Genomic DNA, 20,356 nt, shown 5'->3' on the forward strand with positions numbered 1-20,356 from the left:
GTTAATGTCAACGGACCTGTTTGCAGAAAGCATTTAATTAATGTCTAACTTACAATACCTTGCATAATTGCTCTTTAGTCTAGGGTGAGGACAGAGAGTTTGTGAATCATAGGACTGGAAGGGACCTTGGGAGGTCATCTAGTCCAGTACCCTGCACTCTTTTTTTAATATCCAGTACAAGTTCTTTACAAAAGCACAGATAGTATTGAAACACCTTTTCAGCATTTTTCAGCATTTTTGCACATCACGTCCATTTCAGTTTGTTTAAACTTAAGGCTATGTTTACAGATTTAGCATCTAATCTTTCTTTTTTCTGTTGACCAGTAATTAGTTCCTTGAAAATGCAAGAAAGTCACCAGTGTGGCTCCTGCAAGATCTGAAGTTAAAAAGGAGGCAGACTTTAAGACTACTTAACCTGTATATTAAAAAGAGAAGAGGAAGACAGAGCAGTAATGGAGAACCTAAGGCTAGATTGGGAGTTGGGGAAGAGGAGGGTAGGAAATTTTTCATGGTTGCGGGGTAGGTTTTGGGGAAATTCATGGGTGTTCATCTGAGCCTTCTGAGTTTTGCTGAACATTATTCAATGGATACTTCTCTGAACTTTAATGAGTAGCTAATGGAATGTGTCTCTACGTACCACTACAGGATGGCAGCGGAACTGCTCAAATGTGTGTCATAGGTCCTATACTGCTTATGGCTGATGGAGAGTCTCCTTTTGCTCAAGTGAAAGAAGCCTCAGCTTTTGCAGTATGAATATCATGATTCTAGCCACACTCTTGCCAGAAAGTTCTGAATGGTGTTGGGAGGCAGCATAATGACCACCATGTGTCAACCACCCAAACAGGGTATGGAAAGCTAATTGATAGAGGGCACTTTTAGTCCAAAATAATAGTGTTCCTAGAAGGGGTTTGTGCCAATCTAACTAAATGCATTTCTAAACCCATTTAGTTAAACTACTTTGTGAAGCCCAGCCCTAAGTAACTTACTCTAGCAAAGGGGCGGGAAACTTTTTGGCCTAAGGGCCACATCAGGTTTCCAGAATTATATGGAGGCCTGGTTAGGGGAGGCTGTGCCTCCCCAAACAGCCAGGCATGTCCTGACCCCCGGCCCCCGCCTCCTATCTGACTCCCCCTGCTTCTTGCCCCCTGACAGCCCCCCCAACTCCTGCCCCATCCAACCCCCCCGTTCCCTGTCCCCTGACCACCCCCGAAGCCCCTGACTGCTCCACCACCACCCCATCCAACCCCCCTCTTCCTCCTGCCCCCCAGAACACCTGCCCCCATTCAACCCCCCTGTTCCCCGCCCTCTGACGAACCCAACCCCTATCCATACCCCCATCCCTGACCACCCACCCAAACTCCCCTGCCCTCTATCCAACCCCGCACCCTGCCCCCTTACCACACTGCCCGGAGCACTGGTGGCTAGTGGTGCTACAGCCACACCTCCCAGAGCACCAGGACAGGCAGCCTCACCTCCTGGCTGGAGCCAGCCACACCACCACGCAGCACAGAGCACTGGGTCGGGCCGTGGCTTTGCAGTTGCGCTTTCCGGTCGGAACATGCAGCCGGCCGCCCAGAGCATTGCGCTGGCGGCTGTAGGGAAGGGGGAACAGCAGGGAAAGGGCCAGCATCTATCTTCCCAGCCGGGAGCTCAAGGGCTGGGCAGGAGGGTCCCGCCAGCCGTAGTGTGCCCACCTCTGCTCTAGTAGAACCCAGCCGCGCTCATAGCTGGCTTACCTGCAGTCCGTTCATTATGGGCCCAATTATATGGTATTTCCTCTGAATAGGTATTGAATGTTAACCTTCTCCCTGCCACACACTAGCTGGGGTCTACACCCCGTTACCTTGCTGTGTGAAAACACAGTTTGTTTAACATTAACTCATCTCCATCTCCCTTCACCCCAAAGCAATAAATGTTTGTGGGCTTCAGATTCTTGCCTGGCACACTGCTTTTTAGAACAATATCAGCTTTATCAAATTGTTATTCATAGGAAATTTATAGGAAAAGAAATGTATTACTACACAGTGATTGACTATGAAAATTATAGCTAGGATCTCTATAAAAATTAACACTAAGGAAGAGGGTTGGGTACTTATTTCTCTTCTGAAGAAGAATACACTTATTTGAGACATCAAAGGAAAGAAAACTGGGGTTTGGAAAGATGGGAATGATTTCTCCTGTTACTTACACTCTGGTCGTTGTCCTCATTTTTCATGTGGTCTGCTATAAAACTGACTCCATCAATTGTTTCTTGGATTTCTGGAGAAAACTTCGTTGAAGATCTTAACCTAAAATCTTGATGGCCACTGATGTTATCCAGATTCTCAGTAACTTTCAAATCGTATTTTCTGGCAGAGGCTGTGTTCACAAAGTAGGTGGAGTTTTTGTACAGGTCGGCTGGATCAGTGCATAGATGATCAGATTTATTTTTTCTGCGCTTGCTTAACCTTTGCCTTGCAGAGTTATTCTCTGGGCGTTTCATGAACAGAAAAGTTGGAAGTTTCTGAAGGAAAACCACCTTTACCCATGGGGGCATAGTGTGGGTGCTGGGAGATCTGTGATGGACATTCAGTACACAGACACTGGTAACTATTGAGAATGTTACTAATACCATTGTAAACATCAGATACTTCCCAATCAATGGGACATCCAGTGATGTTGGAGGGACAATTTTGGAGATCAGCAATAAGAACACAGTCAAGGCAAGCAGTACAGATATGCATAAGGTCATCTTTTCCCCACAGTCTGAAGGCAAGTAGAACACCAGGATAGCCAATGATGTAATAAGCACACAGGGAATTATAAGATTGATGGTATAAAAAAGAGGTTTCCTTTTAATAATAAAGTCATATGTCACATCAACATACTTTGGGTCTAAGGGGTTTACAGTCCTTCTTCCTGGAAGTGCTACAATATCCCATTCTCCACTTGGTGTAAAGTCATCCATCCTTGCCATGGAAGTTTTAAGTACCATATCAATTTCCGTGTGATCATATGTCCAAGAGCGGAACTTCAGTGTGCAGTTTTGTTGATCAAATGGGAAATGCTTCACCTCAATCTTGCAGGCACTCTTGTAGATGGCTGGAGGCAACCAGAAAATGCTTCCATTGTTATTTACAATCGCATTTGTATACAGGGAAACTTCATATGTACCATCCGCGCTGAGGAAATGGGAGAAAAAATAAACGGTGAAGAGACAGAACATGGGTTCAAAATACAGAAAAGGACAAACTAGTACATTCTCAGCCCCCTCTGCTGAATCCAAAAGAGGTCCCACTATCTCTGCTGGAATTAAACTTCTGTCCCCTTTCAGTGATAAAACTCAATCCTCAGGTATTTATAACTTGACAATGAAAACTACGTACACATTTTTCAACCTTTTGCCAATATTTAGACAATATAATTTATTAATTATAACGTGTATGTCTAGGGCCTGTTTCATCCAATAATCACGAAGTATTTTATAAACAATTAATTATGCATTATTACACCCCATTGGGATGTATACAGAGATGTAAAACTAATTTCACCCATCACCAAAATGCAGCCACCTTTGCTTTGGAACAGAGCCATTAACACCACATGGCAACACTTTTAAACAGTTTTGAGCAGGAAGTGAAGAAGAATGCTATATTCATTTGGGAATACAGGGGGAACAGAGGCAGAATGAATGCAATTACATGAGCTGTAATTTAGGCAGGATAATTTTGATTACAGCTGCTGCTCTTACTCCTGTGAGATTTTTAGTGCCCACAAATTCTCTTGGTTTTGTGTCTCATCCAAAAGACTAAAACTGTACCAGAAGAGTGTCCTCCATCACTGAAGTGAGTCACTGGTTCAGTGGGAAGAGTGTTCCCTAAGTAATGGTGAACATCACTTCCTGACACACTTTAGTGCTTCTTGGACTAACAGCTTGATGCCGCTTAGCTTATGATATTTGTTAGGGCAGCAATGCAAAATGGCATGACTACAAATAAATATTCCTGAAAGTATAATCAGTCTGAGATTTAATGGAAAAGGCTGTTAAAATGATCCCAAGATTATTTTGCTTAAATATGTCATTCACTCAAGCAACGCTATTTCCCAAATAAGTATCTGTTGTTAAACTTAACTGATCCTGTTATTGAAGGACACGGTGAGACTAGAAAAGAGTAACTATTCATCACTTTATTTCTCTGTAAATTAACAAACACATGAATAAAACCTTGAGTAGGACAGTCATTTTTAATAAAACTGGGTTAGTCAGTTTTTAAAGTTAGATGAGAGAAAATATAGTAAGAGAGAAATTGTCTGAACTACAGTACTTTTTATATTTTTCCTTTTCATTTTTATTAAAGAAAATAAGGGGGGAAATGTATAATTTAGAGGCAATCTATCTTGAGCAAAAAACTCAGATCAGATTCACCACTGATGTAAACAGCTCCATTGACTTCAACTGAGTTGCACCTACTTACTGAAGCAGAAATTATATGCCATAATTTTTAGATATAGGCATAAGTAATTATTTACTGTTAATAAAGCTCTTTGAAGAGGAAAAGAGCCATGTAAGTATTAACATTTTTCTTCTAAGTAAAATGTGAAACAAATAAACAGCCAAATAAATTCTGCACATCAATACAGCATGTGTGACACAGAGTACTGATGTGCAGAGTATATATATAATTATATGAATATATAGAATTCTCCTAGTCTGTTACAGTTTAGAGGTGCCAATCTGACAACTCCAGAGAATAGAAGTCAACTGAGACCATCAAAGCCATTTTATGTAGGTAGTTAACAGCCACCAGAGGCAAGCATGTTTGAATCACTGACAGCTTGGGGCAATTACAACTGGCAGCATAGAAGTGTGAGGCTCTTTAATCCATTACCAGTCATCTGGTACTGAGTAACATAGCATCTCTTTACCTTATTCATTTTATCTTTTCATGCTAGTTCTATCAGCCTGGATCTACAAAGGACCCAAGGTGTGACCATAAGCATCACAACGCAGAACTTTTAGGTGTCTAGAAACTCACAGAAACAACACTGTGACCCACAAAACCTGAGTTAGGCACCTGGCACTCTATTCAATGAATGGAGAGAGAGAGGTTCCTTAGAATACAATTCACAAAAGCCAGCATGCTAGGTGGGAAACCACCTATACTAGGCACTGGGAGATGCTGACCAGAGGAGGGTGTTCTCTGCCCTGCTTTGCTCTCAGAGAGAGGTTCTTAAGTCTGGGCTGCAGGGAACTGCCTATCTGTGCTAGTGATCCATGAAGTGGGAGGAAGACATGTTCTGGCACCTAAATTGAGTGCAGGACCTGATCCGATATGTGGGCTCAGAGGCCACCTAATTCCACACAAAACAGCTGGGAGGATAAGGAGGAAGACCACCCTTATAACCTTTAGCCCAATGGTTAGGGTAATCACCCCGGATGTGAGAGGCAACTGGTTCTATTTCCCCCTCTTCCTGATGAGAAGGGATTTGAACAGGGATCTACCACTTTTCCTTGGAGAGAATTTTTCACTGTGAAGTATACAATATTATTCATTTAAATAATATTCTAAGCTTACTGTAAGCTTATTTTCCCTGCAATAGAAAAAGATTTGTGTTTTTTTTCCTTGCTAAATCAATAGGACTTTTGTTTCTGTTTAAAATCTTTGCAACATTTTTTGTATCAAGACTTACTTATTGTAAAGCACAATGTCTGGCAGCCAGATGTGCTTAGAGGGGATTCTCAGCTTATTTATGCCGTCATAGTCAGAGGGCTGCCAAGCCAAACGATAGTCAGTCCATTCCTAGAGAAAGAATTGTACAGTAGTGATGTAAGTTATTTTGTGTCAGTCAAGTCATACTGACAACAAGAAAGCAATGTGTTGATACATGGCAATAGCATCTGCACAGGATGGTTACCTGGTTTAGCCAGACATTTGTGGTCATGATCTGTTCACGTTCATTCTAAAGAAGGAAAAAACATTTATAAATCTATACTGTAAAAAGTTAGTCTTATTATTAGGATTTATTCATTAATCTTTCAGGAATACCTCAAACTCCTGGCTGCCTAAAACCATTGCATATAATGTAAAATCTTTTATAACATTAGGAATCTTTCTGCGTCTACTGGTCTATCATTAAAATGCACAATTCTGACTATATTAATAATCACAAAATATGACATGGTACAGTATTTCATGCAATTATGTTATTCATTATAACTATTAACTAAGATGGACTTGGGTATGTGCAGATTTAAGAAGCTGTTTTAAAAACCCAAGAACAAGTAATGGGTAAAGTAATAGTCTTTTTCTATTAATAATCTTTTTCTATTAATCAGACCAATGGAATTGTTGTTTTGGATTATACCACTATTGGGGCTAGTACAGGTGAGGGCTCTCATCCACTCTGAACTGGATGACCTGCACCTAGGAGTATTAAAAGAAATGGTGAGGAGGTCTCTGAACAACTATTGTTGATTTTTAACAAATCTTGGAATACAGAGAGAGTTCCAGAGGACTGGAGAAAAGCTAATGCTATACCAATATTTGAAAAGGATAAATGGGATGACCTGGATGAGTGCAGGTCAATTAGCCTGAAAATGATGCTAGGCAAAATCATAGAAAGGCGGATATAGAACTCAGTCAGTATAGAATTAATGGATGGTAGCATAATTAATGTCAATCAAAATGATTTTATGGGTAATAGGTCTTGTCAAGCAAATTTGACATAGATTTTTTTGATGAGATTACATGTTTAGTTGATAAAAATAACTGTTGACGTAATATACATAAAACTCTGCAAGGCATTTGACTTAGTCCCACATGTCATTCTGATAAAAATATACAGCGATCCTAGCAATATGCAGAATCAATGAGGCCCATATTAAATGGATTAAAAACTGGTTAACTGATAGATTGCTAAAACTAATTGTAAATAGGGAATTATGATTCTGTGAGGATGTTTCTAGTGGGATTTCAGGGGGATCTGTTCTTGGCCCTATGATGATTTGGAAGAAAATATAAAGTCATTGCAGATAAAATTTACAGATGACATAAACATTAATGGAGTGGTAAATAAAATGAGGATAGATAAATTCTAAAGAGATATTTCTATAAAGCTGAGATTCCTGAAGCCACACCAGCTTTGACATTACCGTAAGAACCAGAAAGATCCCAGCAATAGAACTAAGACTTATTCTCACTAAAGCTTTGTGTTGATTCAACAATGTAAATAATTCTACCACTGATCCAAGAGCAACAGTAGCCTTAATGACACGGATGATGAAAAACAATAAGGCTGAGAGAAGAACAAAGGAGTGTAAAGCAGAGTGGCCTGTGACAGTTACTAATGTCTGAGTGAGGCTGGCAGGGAGAGGACACTGTCAAATAACTGAGACCCCAAATATTGTTCTGCATGAAAATGGCAAGAAGTATTCAGATTCTAAATATATTTATTTTAAAAATCCATCACGTCACTGAAGAGATTCTATTTTCAAACTGTTGAAGGGGTATTCCAAACAATAAACAGTAGTAAACGCCTCCCTCCACTGTTCCAAGAGGCTTGATGTCTTGGGAGACTGGTAATGGGTAATAGACCCTTTCACTACTGGGTTACTGATTCCTATCTAGACCAGGTAAATAATGACTGCAAGAAGCTGTTAACATCTGATGGTCACTCGGTGTTCTATCTAAAATTATTACATAAGAATGGCGATACTGGGTCAGACCAATGATCCACCTAGCCCAGTATCCTATCTCGGACAATTGCCAGTGCCAAGTGCTTCAGAGGGAATGAACAAAACAGAGAAATTTAGAGTAATCCATCCAGTCCCAGCTTCTGCCAGTTGGAAGTTTAGGAACACCCAGAGCATGGGGTTTCATCCCTGATCATCTTGGCTAATAGTCATTGATGGACCAGTCGTCCATTAACTTATGTAATTTTTTTTAACCCAGTTATACTTGGCCTATGCAACATCCCATGGCAGTGAGTTCCACAGGTTGAGTGTGTGTTGTGTGAAGAAGTACTTCCTCTTGTTTGTTTTAAACCATTGTTTATTAATTTAATCAGATGACCCCTAGTCTTTTTAATCTCTTGTATGGAAGTTGTTCCACACCTGTAATCATTTTTATTGCCTTCTCTGCACCTTTTCCAATTCTAATATATCTTTTTAAAGATGGGGTGACCAGAACTGCACAAATTATTCAAGGTGTGATATTTTCTTTTATTATCTATTTCTTTCCTAATGGTTCCTAACATTGTTAGCTTTTTTGACTGCTGCCGCCCATTGAGTCGAAGTTTTCAGAGAACTATCTACGATGACTCCAAGATCTCTTTCTTGAGTGGTAACCGCTAAATTAGACCCCATCATTTTGTATGTATGGTTGGGATGATTTTTTCCCATATGCATTACTTTCCATTTATCACCGCAGAATTTCATCTGCCTTTTTTTTCGCCAAGTCAATTTAATGAGATCCCTTTGCAGTCTGCTTTGGACTTAACTGTCAAGTAATTTTATATCGTCTGCAAATTTTGCCATGCACTGTTCATTCCCTTTTCCAGATCACTTATGAATATGTTGAACAGCACAGGTCCCAGTACAGATCCTTGTGGGACCCTGCTATTTACCTCTTTCCTTTGTGAAAACTGACCATTTATTCCTACCCTTTGTTTCCTCTCTTTTAACCAGTTATTGAGCCATGGAAGGATCTTCCCTCTTATCCCATGACTGCTTAATTTGCTTAAAAACCTTTGGTGAGTGACCTTGTTGAAGGCTTTCTGAAAGTCAAAGTACTCTATATAGATTGGATCACTCTTACCTACATGCTTGTTGACTTCTCCAAAAAATTCTGATAGATTGGTGAGGCACAATTTCTATTTAGTAAAGCCATGTTGACTCTTCCCCAACATATCATGTTTATCTGTGCATATAATAATTTTTTTCTTTACTGTACTTTCAAACAATTTGCCTGGTACCACAGTTAGGCTTACCAGCTAGTAATTGCCAGGATCAGCTCAGGAGCCTTTTGTAAAATAGGCATTATATTAGCTATTTTCCAGTCGTCTGGTATGGAAGCTGATTTAAGTGATTGGTTACATACCACAGTAAGTAGTTCTGTGACTTCATATGTGAGTTCCTTCAGAACTCTTGGGTGAACACCATCTGGTCCTAGCTACTTATTACTGTGTAATTTATGAGTTTGTTCCAAAATGTCTTGTATTGACACCTCAGTCTGGGACAGTTCCTCAGACTTGTCACCTAAAAAGAATGGCTTGCAGTGAGGATCTCCCCCACATCCTCTGCTGTGAAGTGGTAGATGGTCTCAGTCCAGTTCCTCGTGGACACATCACAAAAAGCCAACATAACTGTCACATGTTAAGAGTAACAAGAAGGATTTCTTCAGGTATCTTAGCAACAAGAAGAAGGTCAATGAAAGTGTGGGCCTCTTACTGAATGAGGAATGCAAACTAGTGACTGAGGATGTGGAAAAAGCTAATGTACTCAATGCTTTTTTGCCTCTGTCTTCATGAACAAGGTCAGCTCCCAGACTACTGCACAGCACAGTATGGAGAGGAGGTGACCAGCCCTCTGTGGAGAAAGAAGTGGTCCATGACTATTTAGAAAAGCTGGACGAGCACAAGTCCATGGGGCTGGATGCGCTGCATCCGAGGGTGCTAAAGGAATTGGTGGATGTGGCTGCAGAGCCCTTGGCCGTTATCTTATTCATAGATTCATAGATTCTAGGACTGGAAGGGATCTTGAGAGGTCATCGAGTCCCGTCCCCTGCCCTTATGGCAGGTCCAAATACTGTCTAGATCATCCCTGATAAACATTTATCTAACCTACTCTTAAATATCTCCAGAGATGGAGATTCCACAACCTCCCTAGGCAATTTATTCCAGTGTTTAACCACCCTGTCAGTTAGGAATTTTTCCTAATGTCCAACCTAAACCACCCTTGCTGCAGTTTAAGCCCATTGCTTCTTGTTCTATCCTTAGGGGCTAAGATGAACAAGTTTTCTCCCTCCTCCTTATGACACCCTTTTAGATACTTGAAAACTGCAATCATGTCCCTTCTCAGTCTTCTCTTTTCCAAACTAAATGGAAGCCTTCCTTCACAGGTCATGTTCTCTAGACCTTTAATCATTCTTGTTGCTCTTCTCTGGACCCTCCCCAGTTTCTCCACATCTTTCTTGAAGTGTAGTGCCCAGAACTGGACACAATACTCCAGTTGAGGCCTAACCAAGCGCAGAGTAGAGCAGAAGAATGACTTCTCGTGTCTTGCTCACAACACACCTATTAATGCATCCCAGAATCATGTTTGCTTTTTTGCAACAGCATCACACTGTTGACTCATATTTAGCTTGTGGTCCACTATAACCCCTGGATCTCTTTCTGCCGTACCCCTTCCTAGACAGTCTCTTCCTATTCTGTATGTGTGAAACTGATTGTTCCTTCCTAAGTGGAACACTTTGCATTTGTCTTTATTAAACTTCATCCTGTTTACCTGAGACCATTTCTCCAATTTGTCCAGATTATTTTGAATTATGACCCTATCCTCCAAAGCAGTTGCAATCCCTCCCAGTTTGGTATTGTTTGCAAACTTGTCTATGCCAATATCTAAGTCATTGATGAAGATATTGAACAGAGCTGGTCCCATAACAGACCCCTGCGGAATCCCACTTGTTATACCTTTCCAGCAGGATTGGGAACCATTTATAACTACTCTCTCAGTATCCGATGAAGTGGGCTGTAGCCCTTGAAAGCTTATGCTCAAATAATTGTGTTAGTCTCTAAGGTGCCACAAGTACTTCTGTTCTTTTTTCTCTGACTACGGTTATCCAGCCAGTTATGCACCCACCTTATAGTAGCCCCATCTAAGTTTGTATTTGCCTAGTTTATTGATAAGAATATCATGTGAGACCGTATCAAATGTCTTACTAAAGTCTAGGTATACCACATTCACTGCCTCTCCCTTATCCATAAGACTCGTTATCCTGTCAAAGAAAGCTATCAGATTGGTTTGACATGATTTGTTCTTTATAAATCCATGCTGGCTTTTCCCTATCACCTTTCCACCTTCCAAGTGTTTGCAGATGATTTCCTTAACCGCTTGCTCCATTATCTTCCCTGGCACAGAAGTTAAACTAACTGGTCTGTAGTTTCCTGGGTTGTTTTTATTTCCCTTTTTATAGATGGGCACTATATTTGCCTTTTTCCAGTCTTCTGGAATTTCTCCTGTCTCCCATGATTTTCCAAAGATAATAGCTAGAGCCTCAGGTACCTCCTCTATTAGCTTCTTGAGTATTCTAGGATGCATTTCATCAGGCCCTGGTGACTTGCAGGCATCTAACTTTTCTAAGTGATTTTTAACTTGTTGCTTTTTTATTTTATCTTCTAAACCTACCCTCTTCCCATTAGCATTCACTATGTTAGGCATTTCTTCAGACTTCTCTGTGAAGACCGAAACAAAGAAGTCATTAAGCATCTCTGCCATTTCCAAGTTTCCTGTTACTGTTTCTCTCTCGTCACCGAGCAGTGCGTCTACCCTGTCCTTGGTCTTCCTCTTGCTTCTAATGTATTGATAAAAAGTCTTCTTGTTTCCCTTTATTCCTGTGGCTAGTTTTGAGTTCATTTTGTGCCTTTGCCTTTCTAATCTTTCTCCTGCATTCCTGTGTTGTTTGCCTATATTCATCCTTGGTAATTTGTCCTAGTTTCCATTTTTTATATGACTCCTTTTTATTTTTTAGATCATGCAAGATCTCGTGGTTAAGCCAAGATGGTCTTTTGCCACATTTTCTATCTTTCCTACCCAGCGGAATAGCTTGCTTTTGAGCCCTTAATAATGTCCCTTTGAAAAACTTCCAACTCTCCTCAGTTTTTTCCCCTCAGTCTTGATTCCCATGGGACCTTACCTATCAGCTCTCTGAGCTTACCAAAATCCACTTTCCTGAAATCCATTGTCTCTATTTTGCAGTACTCCCTTCTACCCTTCCTTAGAATTGTGAATTCTATGATTTCATGATCACTTTCACCCAAGCTGCTTTCCACTTTCAAACAAGTTCCTCCCCATTTGTTAAAATCAAATCTAGAACAGCTCCCCCATTCTGAGTAGCTTGTTCAACCTTCTGAAATAAAAAGTTGTCTGTAATGCAGTCCAATAACTTATTGGATAGTCTGTGCCCCGTTGTGTTATTTTCCCAACATACATCTGGATAGTTGAAGTCCCCCATCACCACCAAATCTTGGGCTTTGGATGATTTTGTTAGTTGTTTAAAAAAAGCCTCATCCACCTCTTCCACTTGATTAGGTGGCCTTTAGTAGACTCCTAGCATGTCATCACCCTTGTTTTTTACCCCTTTTAGCCTAACTCATAGACTCTCAACACCTCTGTCTCCTATGTCCATCTCCACCTCAGTCCAAACGTGTACATTTTTAATGTATAAGGCAATACCTCCTCCCTTTTTCCCCGTCTATCCTTCCTGAGCAAGCTGTACCCATCCATACCAACATTCCAATCATGTGTATTATCCCACCAAGTTTTGGTGATGCCAATAATGTCATAGTTGTATGTATTTATTTATTAGCACTTCCAGTTCTTCCTGCTTATTACCCATACTTCTCGCATCTAAGATACTGGTTTGATCTTGCCTCCCAGTCTTGCCCTGACCCTCCTTTCTCTCTGCCATTATAGCCCACGCTCCCTCTTATTTCTGACCCATCTTTGAAAACTCATGGCGATTGGGAGAGGTCCCTGATGACTGGAAAAAAGCTAATGTAGTGTCTATCTTTAAAAAAGGGAAGAAGAAGGATCCGTGGAACTACAGGCCAATGAGCCTCACCTCAGTCCCTGGAAAAATCATGAAGCAGGTCCTCAAGGAATCAATTCTGAAGCACTTAGAGGAGAGGAAAGTGATCAGAAACAGCATGGATTCACCAATGGCAAGTCATGGCTGACTAACCTAATTGCCTTCTATGACAAGATAACTGGCTCTATGGATGAGGGGAAAACAGTGGACCTGTTATTCCTTGTCTTTAACAAAGCTTTTGATACCGTCTCCCACAGTATTCTTGCCGGCAAGTTAAAGTAGTACGGGCTGGAGGAATGGAAGATAAGGTGGATAGAAAGCTGGCTAGATCATTGGGCTCAACGGGTAGTGATCAATGCATGTCTAGTTGTCAGCTGGTATCAAGCGGAGTTGCCCAAGTGTCAGTCCTGGGGCTGGTTTTGTTCAATATCTTCATTAAGGATCTGGAGGATGGTGTGGACTGCACCCTCAACAAGTTTGCAGATGACACTAAACTGGGAGGAGTGGTAGATACGCTGGAGGGTAGGGATAGGATACAAAGGGACCTAGACAAATTAGAGGATTGGGCCAAAGGAAATCTGATGAGGTTCAACAAGGACAAGTGCAGAGTCCTGCACTTAGGATGGAAGAATCCCACGCACTGCTACAAACTAGGGACTGAGTGGCTAGGCAGCAGTTCTGCAGAAAATAGGATGACCAGACAGCAAATGTGAAAAATTGTGATGGGGGTGGGAGGTAATAGCAGCCTATATAAGAAAGACCCAAAAATTGGGACTGTCCCTATAAAATCAGGATATTTGGTAACCTTAGCAGAAAAGAACCTAGGGGTTACAGTGGACAAGAAGCTGAATATGAGTCAACAGTGTGCCCTTGTTGCCAAGAAGGCTAACAGCATTTTGGGTTGTATAAGTAGGAGCATTGCCAGCGGATTGAGGGACGTGATCATTCCCCTCCATTCGACATTGGTGAGGCCTCATCTGTAGTACTGTGTCCAGTTTTGGACCCCACACTACAAGAAGGAGGTGGAAAAACTGGGAAGAGTCCAGTGGAGGGCTACAAAAATGATTGGGGGCTGGAGCACATGACTTATGAGGAGAGGCTGAGGGAACTGGTCTTATTTAGTCTGCAGATGAGAAGAATGATGGGGGATTTGATAGCTGCTTTCAACTACCTGAAAGGGGGTTCCAAAGAGGATGGATCTAGACTGTTCTCAGTGGTACCAGATGAGAGAACAAGGAGTAGTGGTCTCAAGTTGCAGTGAGGGAGGTTTAGGTTGGATATTAGGAAAAGCTTTTTCACTAGGAAAGTGGTGAAGCACTGGAATGGGTTACCTAGGGAGGTGGTGGAATCTCCTTCCTTAGGTCTTGGCTACACTGGCGCTTTACAGAGCTGCAACTTTCTCACTCAGGGGTGTGAAAAAACATCAAATTACAGCGCTGCAAAGATGGAGTACCTTTGGAGGGAGGTGGAGTACCTGCAGCGCTGGGAGAGCTCTCTCTCAGCACTGGTGCTGCGACCATACTTGCACTTCAAAGCGCTACCGCCGGAGCGCTCCCACGGCAGCGCTGTACGGCTGCAAGTGTAGCCATACCCTTAGAGGTTTTTAAGGTCAGGCTTGACAAAGCCCTGGCTGGGATGATTTAGTTGGGGATTGGTCCTGCTCTGAGCAGGGGGTTGGACTAGATGACCTCCTGAGGTCCCTTCCAACTTGATATTCTATGATTCTAATGTGTACCCTGGTAGGAAGTCTCAACAAGATGTCAGAGACTGAATGGTATGGAGACCTATCTGGTTTCTTGTCTTAGAGGTGGTTACTCTAGCTGTGGGAAGAGGCTCATTAGTGGAAGCCTCTCCTGCTGCTTCTTATGCTCTACCCATTCTGTGGATAAACAGAAGTCTCCTCAATTCTGCACCTTTCCCCAGCATTAAATTCATGGGTACATACTCTCTAGAAATAGGTGAGTCGTTACCTGGCAACTAAATTGACCAAATCTCATTGACTCTGTTTTTCTTGTTAGTTGGCTGTAAACACAAAGGGGCCCTTTAAATTAAGTAGCTTGGCAGCCAGCATAAAAGCAATTTGGATGGAAGATAAGGACAAAAAGGTAATCAAGCTGTCCTTAGATGTTGCTGCAGACCTGCAGGGCAACAGCAGAAAGTGGAGCTGGAGTGGCTTTTCAGATAAGAAACGCCAGTGAAAAAGGCCAAAAATACAAAGATAAACTAAATCATTTAAGACTCAGTATTGTCCCTTAGCAATATTGCTAACTGCCTTTAAGTTCCCAGCCATTGTCCTGGGTTAGCCTGGTCTCACTAATCTCAATGTCATATTTATCTCTAGAAATTGAGTCTGTGTCATCAAATTAACAATGTTAGGTAAATAGAATACTTATAAGTAATAGTTAGATTATTATTTGTTTTTATTTTTGTTCTTGGTCTTCTGTTTATTTTATAGTCTATTCTGCTTGGGACTCGGTTGAATTCAATAAATCCGTTCCTTCCTTCATTATTCGTCTGATGCCATACTAGTTGGTCAGTGAGACTCTTGATCTCTCATTTTACAGGAAGATTTATCATAAAGATGCTATAGATTAAATCATGTGAGGCCATGTATGGGCCTGGATACTGGAAGTCCTTTCAGGATAGGAAGCAGGGTTGTAGGGTTGTTTTGTTACTGTGACAATGTGAGTGGAGGCTATGCATGAGCAATAAATAGTACAGTAACTCCTCACTTAAAGTCGCCCTGCTTAACGTTGTTTTGTTGTTGTTGCTGATCAATTAGGGAGCATACTCTGGTGCTTGCAGAGTAGGGGAAGCTGCCCTGGAACCTAACCCCCTCTATTTACATTAATTCTTAGAGGGAAATTGGATTCGCTTAACATCGTTTCACTTAAAGTCGCATTTTTCAGGAATATAACTACAATGTTAAGTGAGGAGTTACTGTACATTTCAGGCTACCTGCACTCTGCCCCCCATAGGGTATGTCTACAGTGCAAATTAAGGTATAATTGTGGGGTAGGTAGGCATACCCAAACTAGATTTAATCTTGATAGCATGGGTAATGATGGCAGTGAAGACTTGATGACATGGGCTAGCCACCTCAGTATATGCCTGCTGCTGACCCTGGGTATGTACTCAGGTTGTTAGCATATGCTGGGGTCCATGCCACTGTGCCTTCACTGCTGTTGGTATGGGATGGGAGCTAGTTAAATTAAAGCTAGAGCAGGTATACCGTACAATTGCACTGTAATTTACTGAGTAGCTGTATTCTAAGATCGCGTCTACACTAGGAAAGGGTGTTTTTAACATATGTTAACTAATGTGTTAAGATCTTATGTGGACAATACAATTTAACTTGTGAAGTGGTCGAGGCAAACTCTCTAGGATTCCTCCAGCTAGCACATATGGAAACTACAGCTTGCCTTCTCTTCGCTAAGATCTTAACATGTTATCTAAGGTGTTAAAAACACTTCTTTTTCTAGTGTAGATATCACCTAAGAGTTTGTCCGCACTAGTGTTTTTTAAAGTTAGGTAAATGATTGCCAATTCATTTGCATTAGATAACGTTTGTATGATCAGGTCTGGATACTTCACAAATGCTTGTGGTTTACCTTATCCTGAGCTCTAGGAATAAATATCTGTGGAGTGTTCAAGGTAGCTAATTTTATCTGTCTGTGCATTGATACCATGCTCATCACCAGTGTCTGATAAAAGGAAAACACACTGCTTTACTCCTACACAGAACTATAGTATAGCTTTGTTTCATTTGCACCCAGGCTGTTCAGATATACTGGGTGGAAGAGAGAACCAGATTGGTCATGAGACAATAGAGACACCAAAGTGATCGGGGGGCAGAGGGTAAGTTGTTCCAGAAGTTGTGAAAAGCCTTATGTCCTTATACAAGCTGCAGAGGCAGTTGTTGAGAGCCTCTCTAACAGTACAGCAAGCTGTGTCAAGAAGGTGGAAGTCTGCATCTGGGCTAAATATCGCCAAGTGTAGGCACTTTGGCAAATTTAAAGCAGATATCCTACGGCATGAAGGACAAGGAAGAGCCTTTGGATAGGATTTCTTCCACACTTAAGAGTTATATCATTAGCAATATAGTATGTATAAGCTTTATGGGTCCGGAGCTCCCCTCCTTGTGAGCAGATGTGGGCATGTGTGTCTCTGGCACAGCTTGGATGACAGGGAGGGGGCAGTGGCTTTGCTGCACATATCTTCCCTCTGTTCGAGCGTGTAGAAGGCTCCCTGGCATGGCTGGGCCTCCAAAGATGGGAGGGAAAGATTCTGGAGGACTTCTGCTAGGAAATCCCTGAAGATGGAGCTAATGCTCCTAAAAAGCACCATTTACTCTCTTAGGAAGCATCTGTCCCTATAGAAGAAGTGGTTGGAGTTAATCAAATGGCAATGCTGTGCCTAATCAATTCTTGCTGCCATGTGGGAGGAAGGCTCTGGAGGAGACGCCTAACCCAAATGATGGGCTGGGATCTATGCACTTACTGTTTACCCTATTGCTCCTGGGTTCTGTGGGGCTTGCAGACCATGCTCCCCCCTACTCTGTGAGTCTGCACCCTTTATTCTTTGTGGGAGGACCGTGGGGACACTCTGGAAGGGAAATCTCTCAAAATGTCCAGATGGAATATCCTAGCAGAGGGGAACATTGGACCTATAATCCCTTTGTTTATATTACAATATCTGTTAGGTAAGGAATTCCATATATTCAACCATATCCATTCATGCAGCTTCCTGTCACTTCCATCGGTGTCTTTCCCCTTCCTTTCTTATATCAAAATTAGAAATATGTCACTTTCCAACTTCAGAGTACTTTATAATTAATCACTAGTTCATCAGGGCACTCCTATCCCCATTTTACAGCTCGGGAGACTGAGGCAGAATTCAAGACATCATCCCTATTTGTGGGCCAGATGCTCTTCCCACTGCAGTCAATAACAAAACCTCCATTGCCTTTATTGGTACAGCATCCCGCCCTAGAATAGTGCTTAGGTATTGTGTACAATACCTGGGCAACAAGGGGTTAAGGTCCTACTTTGGACCTAGACAGCTCTACCCTGCCACACCTGTAAGGTATGCTCCAACTGGAGGAACAGTTAAAAGGCTGGGGATCAACTAATTTGGGGCAGACCAAGAAGAGAGCAGACTCTCCAGCAGAGAGCAGAAGGAAGGCAGAAATTTCTCCCTAAAACAGCCCAAAGGGCCCTCCCTCATATAGCTCTGGACTTTGGTAATTCCCTTAGTTTTTTGTTTGGCCTACCCCAGCAGGGAAAGCCCTTTGGACTGAGATGGCCCAGGAGGGTGGCCCATGCCATGGGAGAAGGCAGTTGCCACCTGAGAAAGGGAGATACCATGCTGCATGCCACCACCAGAAGGTGCTTTGTGGCAAACTGGCAGCCTTCAGGCCACCTTATCCCAGGCGGTGAGTTGGGACAGTCATGGGGGCAGACAGAAGTGACCCAGGGAGGGAAGGCTTAAGCAGCCTCTGCTGTCAGATCAATGATATCCCTCAAAGGGCCTTAGGTCAGAGCCCAGTGGAGTGGGAGGGCCCAGGCTCCCCTACAAACAACCTTAGCCCTGACCACTAGGTGACACTACCTGACCAACCAACCCCTGAGTAAGGACCATCATAGGCACATATTTAATTTTAAGAATGTGCTTGAGCTCTATTTAAGTTAATAGGACTAAAGCTCATGCAAAAGTTATGCATATATCTAACTGCTGTCCTAAATAGGGATTGAGTAAGTCCTTTCCTAAGTGATTTGGTCTAGACCCCACAGAGCTTCAGAGCTCTTGGACAGGAGTTCCTGGCCCTCACTTCTGTTCTCAGATCATACCACATTTTTTCACTGTACTCAGCAAAAGATAATTTATCATTATATACATTATGGAGGGATCCTCATCTGATGTAAGTTGGTGTAGCTCTGTTGAAGTTGATGAAACTATGCCAGATTGTGTCAGCTAAGGATCTGGCTCTGTATTTTTTCAGGATTTTATAGTTTGGGAATAAATAGACCTCCTTTTGCTTGAATAAAAGTTATACTTACACATTCTGAATATTGCCTGATGGACAAATAGATAATAAAACATATGTATCTGCCCATGTCACTTACGATTATATAAACCATATAACAACAGAAAGACAGTCATGCTAATACAATCTGTCACATACAGAGTGAGCTACCTTCAAAGTTCTGTACAAATAGTAATGAACGAAAAGGCACATCTTATTCAAACTTACCACACTGATTAGCTGTGCCAGGGAAACCTGCAGCTCTATGGATACCAACTGCGAGGAGTTGACAGCAGGGCGAATTAACTTATTATACCTGGCAGGGCTCAGTAGGTGGTTCATTAGCTTCTCCTCAGCATCTGCCGCGTTGCTTCCTGTAAAACAGCACAGAACAAGATCCCAGAATGAAGAAGAGATTACATTATGAAGCGAGCATTGCAGCACAGAATCCTCATTCAAATGAAATAAGAAAAGCTCTAGATTTTTGAAAGACTCTAACTGAATGTGAAACAGAAAGATCTGAGTTTATTATGAAAGCCCTTTGGGACAAATTCTGCTCTACTGAAGTCAGCTTTGTTGGATAAGGCATAAATCAAGGCAGAATGTACTCCTTTGCTTTTCATGTTAAAACTGGAAACTGTTTCTTCATCAGTGCAGCACCAAACCAATAGGTACTCTCTGTGGTATGGTGTGAAATAGAAATTGGAAGTCCTTTTTCATGTTTTAGGAAGAGATTTTTGAAGACACAGAAGACAGATCTCCAATCCCATTTGTGACTTTAAAATCTCCCCTTTAAATATCCTAGCAGATGAAGGTAGAATCCCAGGCAGATGTATGGTAGGAAAGAGTATGCTATGTATAGGGAAGAGTCTGGGGATAAACTGTAGAAAGGTTTACAAATGATTAAAGATCACTGTGTATTTCTGGTTCTAGACTATTTTGCTGAAGTATAGCAGAACCAAAAGCACTAGACTTGGGACTTCTAGACTTGGGCCTTCTGACACTTGGAAACAAAAACTGAGGTGACCAACAAAATCCTAGGTGACCAATTATTTAAGTGACTGTAAAATATAACATCAGAGGGATTCCAGGTTATCCAGTAACCCAGAACGTTTTCTGTTAGTTGACGTAGTCTATGGCACAACTCTAGAGATAATGAAATCTGTTATTAGGCTCTTGCTTATGTTCTCTAAGTGTTGTCCTCTGCAAACTACTGTTGACAACATAATAGATTAAGAGGCAAATTCTGCTTTTAGTTACTTGAGTGTAAATCTGGAGAAACTCCATTGACTTCAGTGGTATAACTCTGAGCAGAATTTGGGCCTAACAGATCACCACTGTTACTGTTATAGACCCCCAGCAGCTTCCCATAGGGATACACATCCTCTGCAGGAAGCAGGCAATTTATATAAAGGCTAGATTCTTTTCCTAGTTACAGTGGTAAATGTAGAGTAACTCTGTTGAACTGGTGTGACTGCACTGACTGACGTAAATGGAATTTATACTGGTGTGAATGAGGAGACATTCTGGTCCAGGGGATAGAAAT

The 20,356-nt window shown here is 41.7% G+C and overlaps 1 protein-coding gene across 1 annotated transcript in view; it reads right to left on the reverse strand.

Moving 5' to 3' along the window:
* The window catches only part of CHRNB4 (cholinergic receptor nicotinic beta 4 subunit), a 28,702-nt gene that overhangs the window by 918 nt on the left and 7,428 nt on the right, over nucleotides 1-20,356 (reverse strand). The window contains exons 2-5 of the mRNA XM_030577874.1: nucleotides 19,039-19,184; nucleotides 5,896-5,940; nucleotides 5,671-5,780; nucleotides 2,189-3,161 (exon numbers count right to left, since the gene is read on the reverse strand). Coding sequence (XP_030433734.1) covers nucleotides 2,189-3,161; nucleotides 5,671-5,780; nucleotides 5,896-5,940; nucleotides 19,039-19,184 — 1,274 coding nt within the window. The remainder of the gene's footprint in view (nucleotides 1-2,188; nucleotides 3,162-5,670; nucleotides 5,781-5,895; nucleotides 5,941-19,038; nucleotides 19,185-20,356) is intronic.

Source organism: Gopherus evgoodei, chromosome 10 (assembly GCF_007399415.2).
Source record: "Gopherus evgoodei ecotype Sinaloan lineage chromosome 10, rGopEvg1_v1.p, whole genome shotgun sequence".
In the NCBI taxonomy this organism is placed as follows: domain Eukaryota; kingdom Metazoa; phylum Chordata; order Testudines; family Testudinidae; genus Gopherus; species Gopherus evgoodei.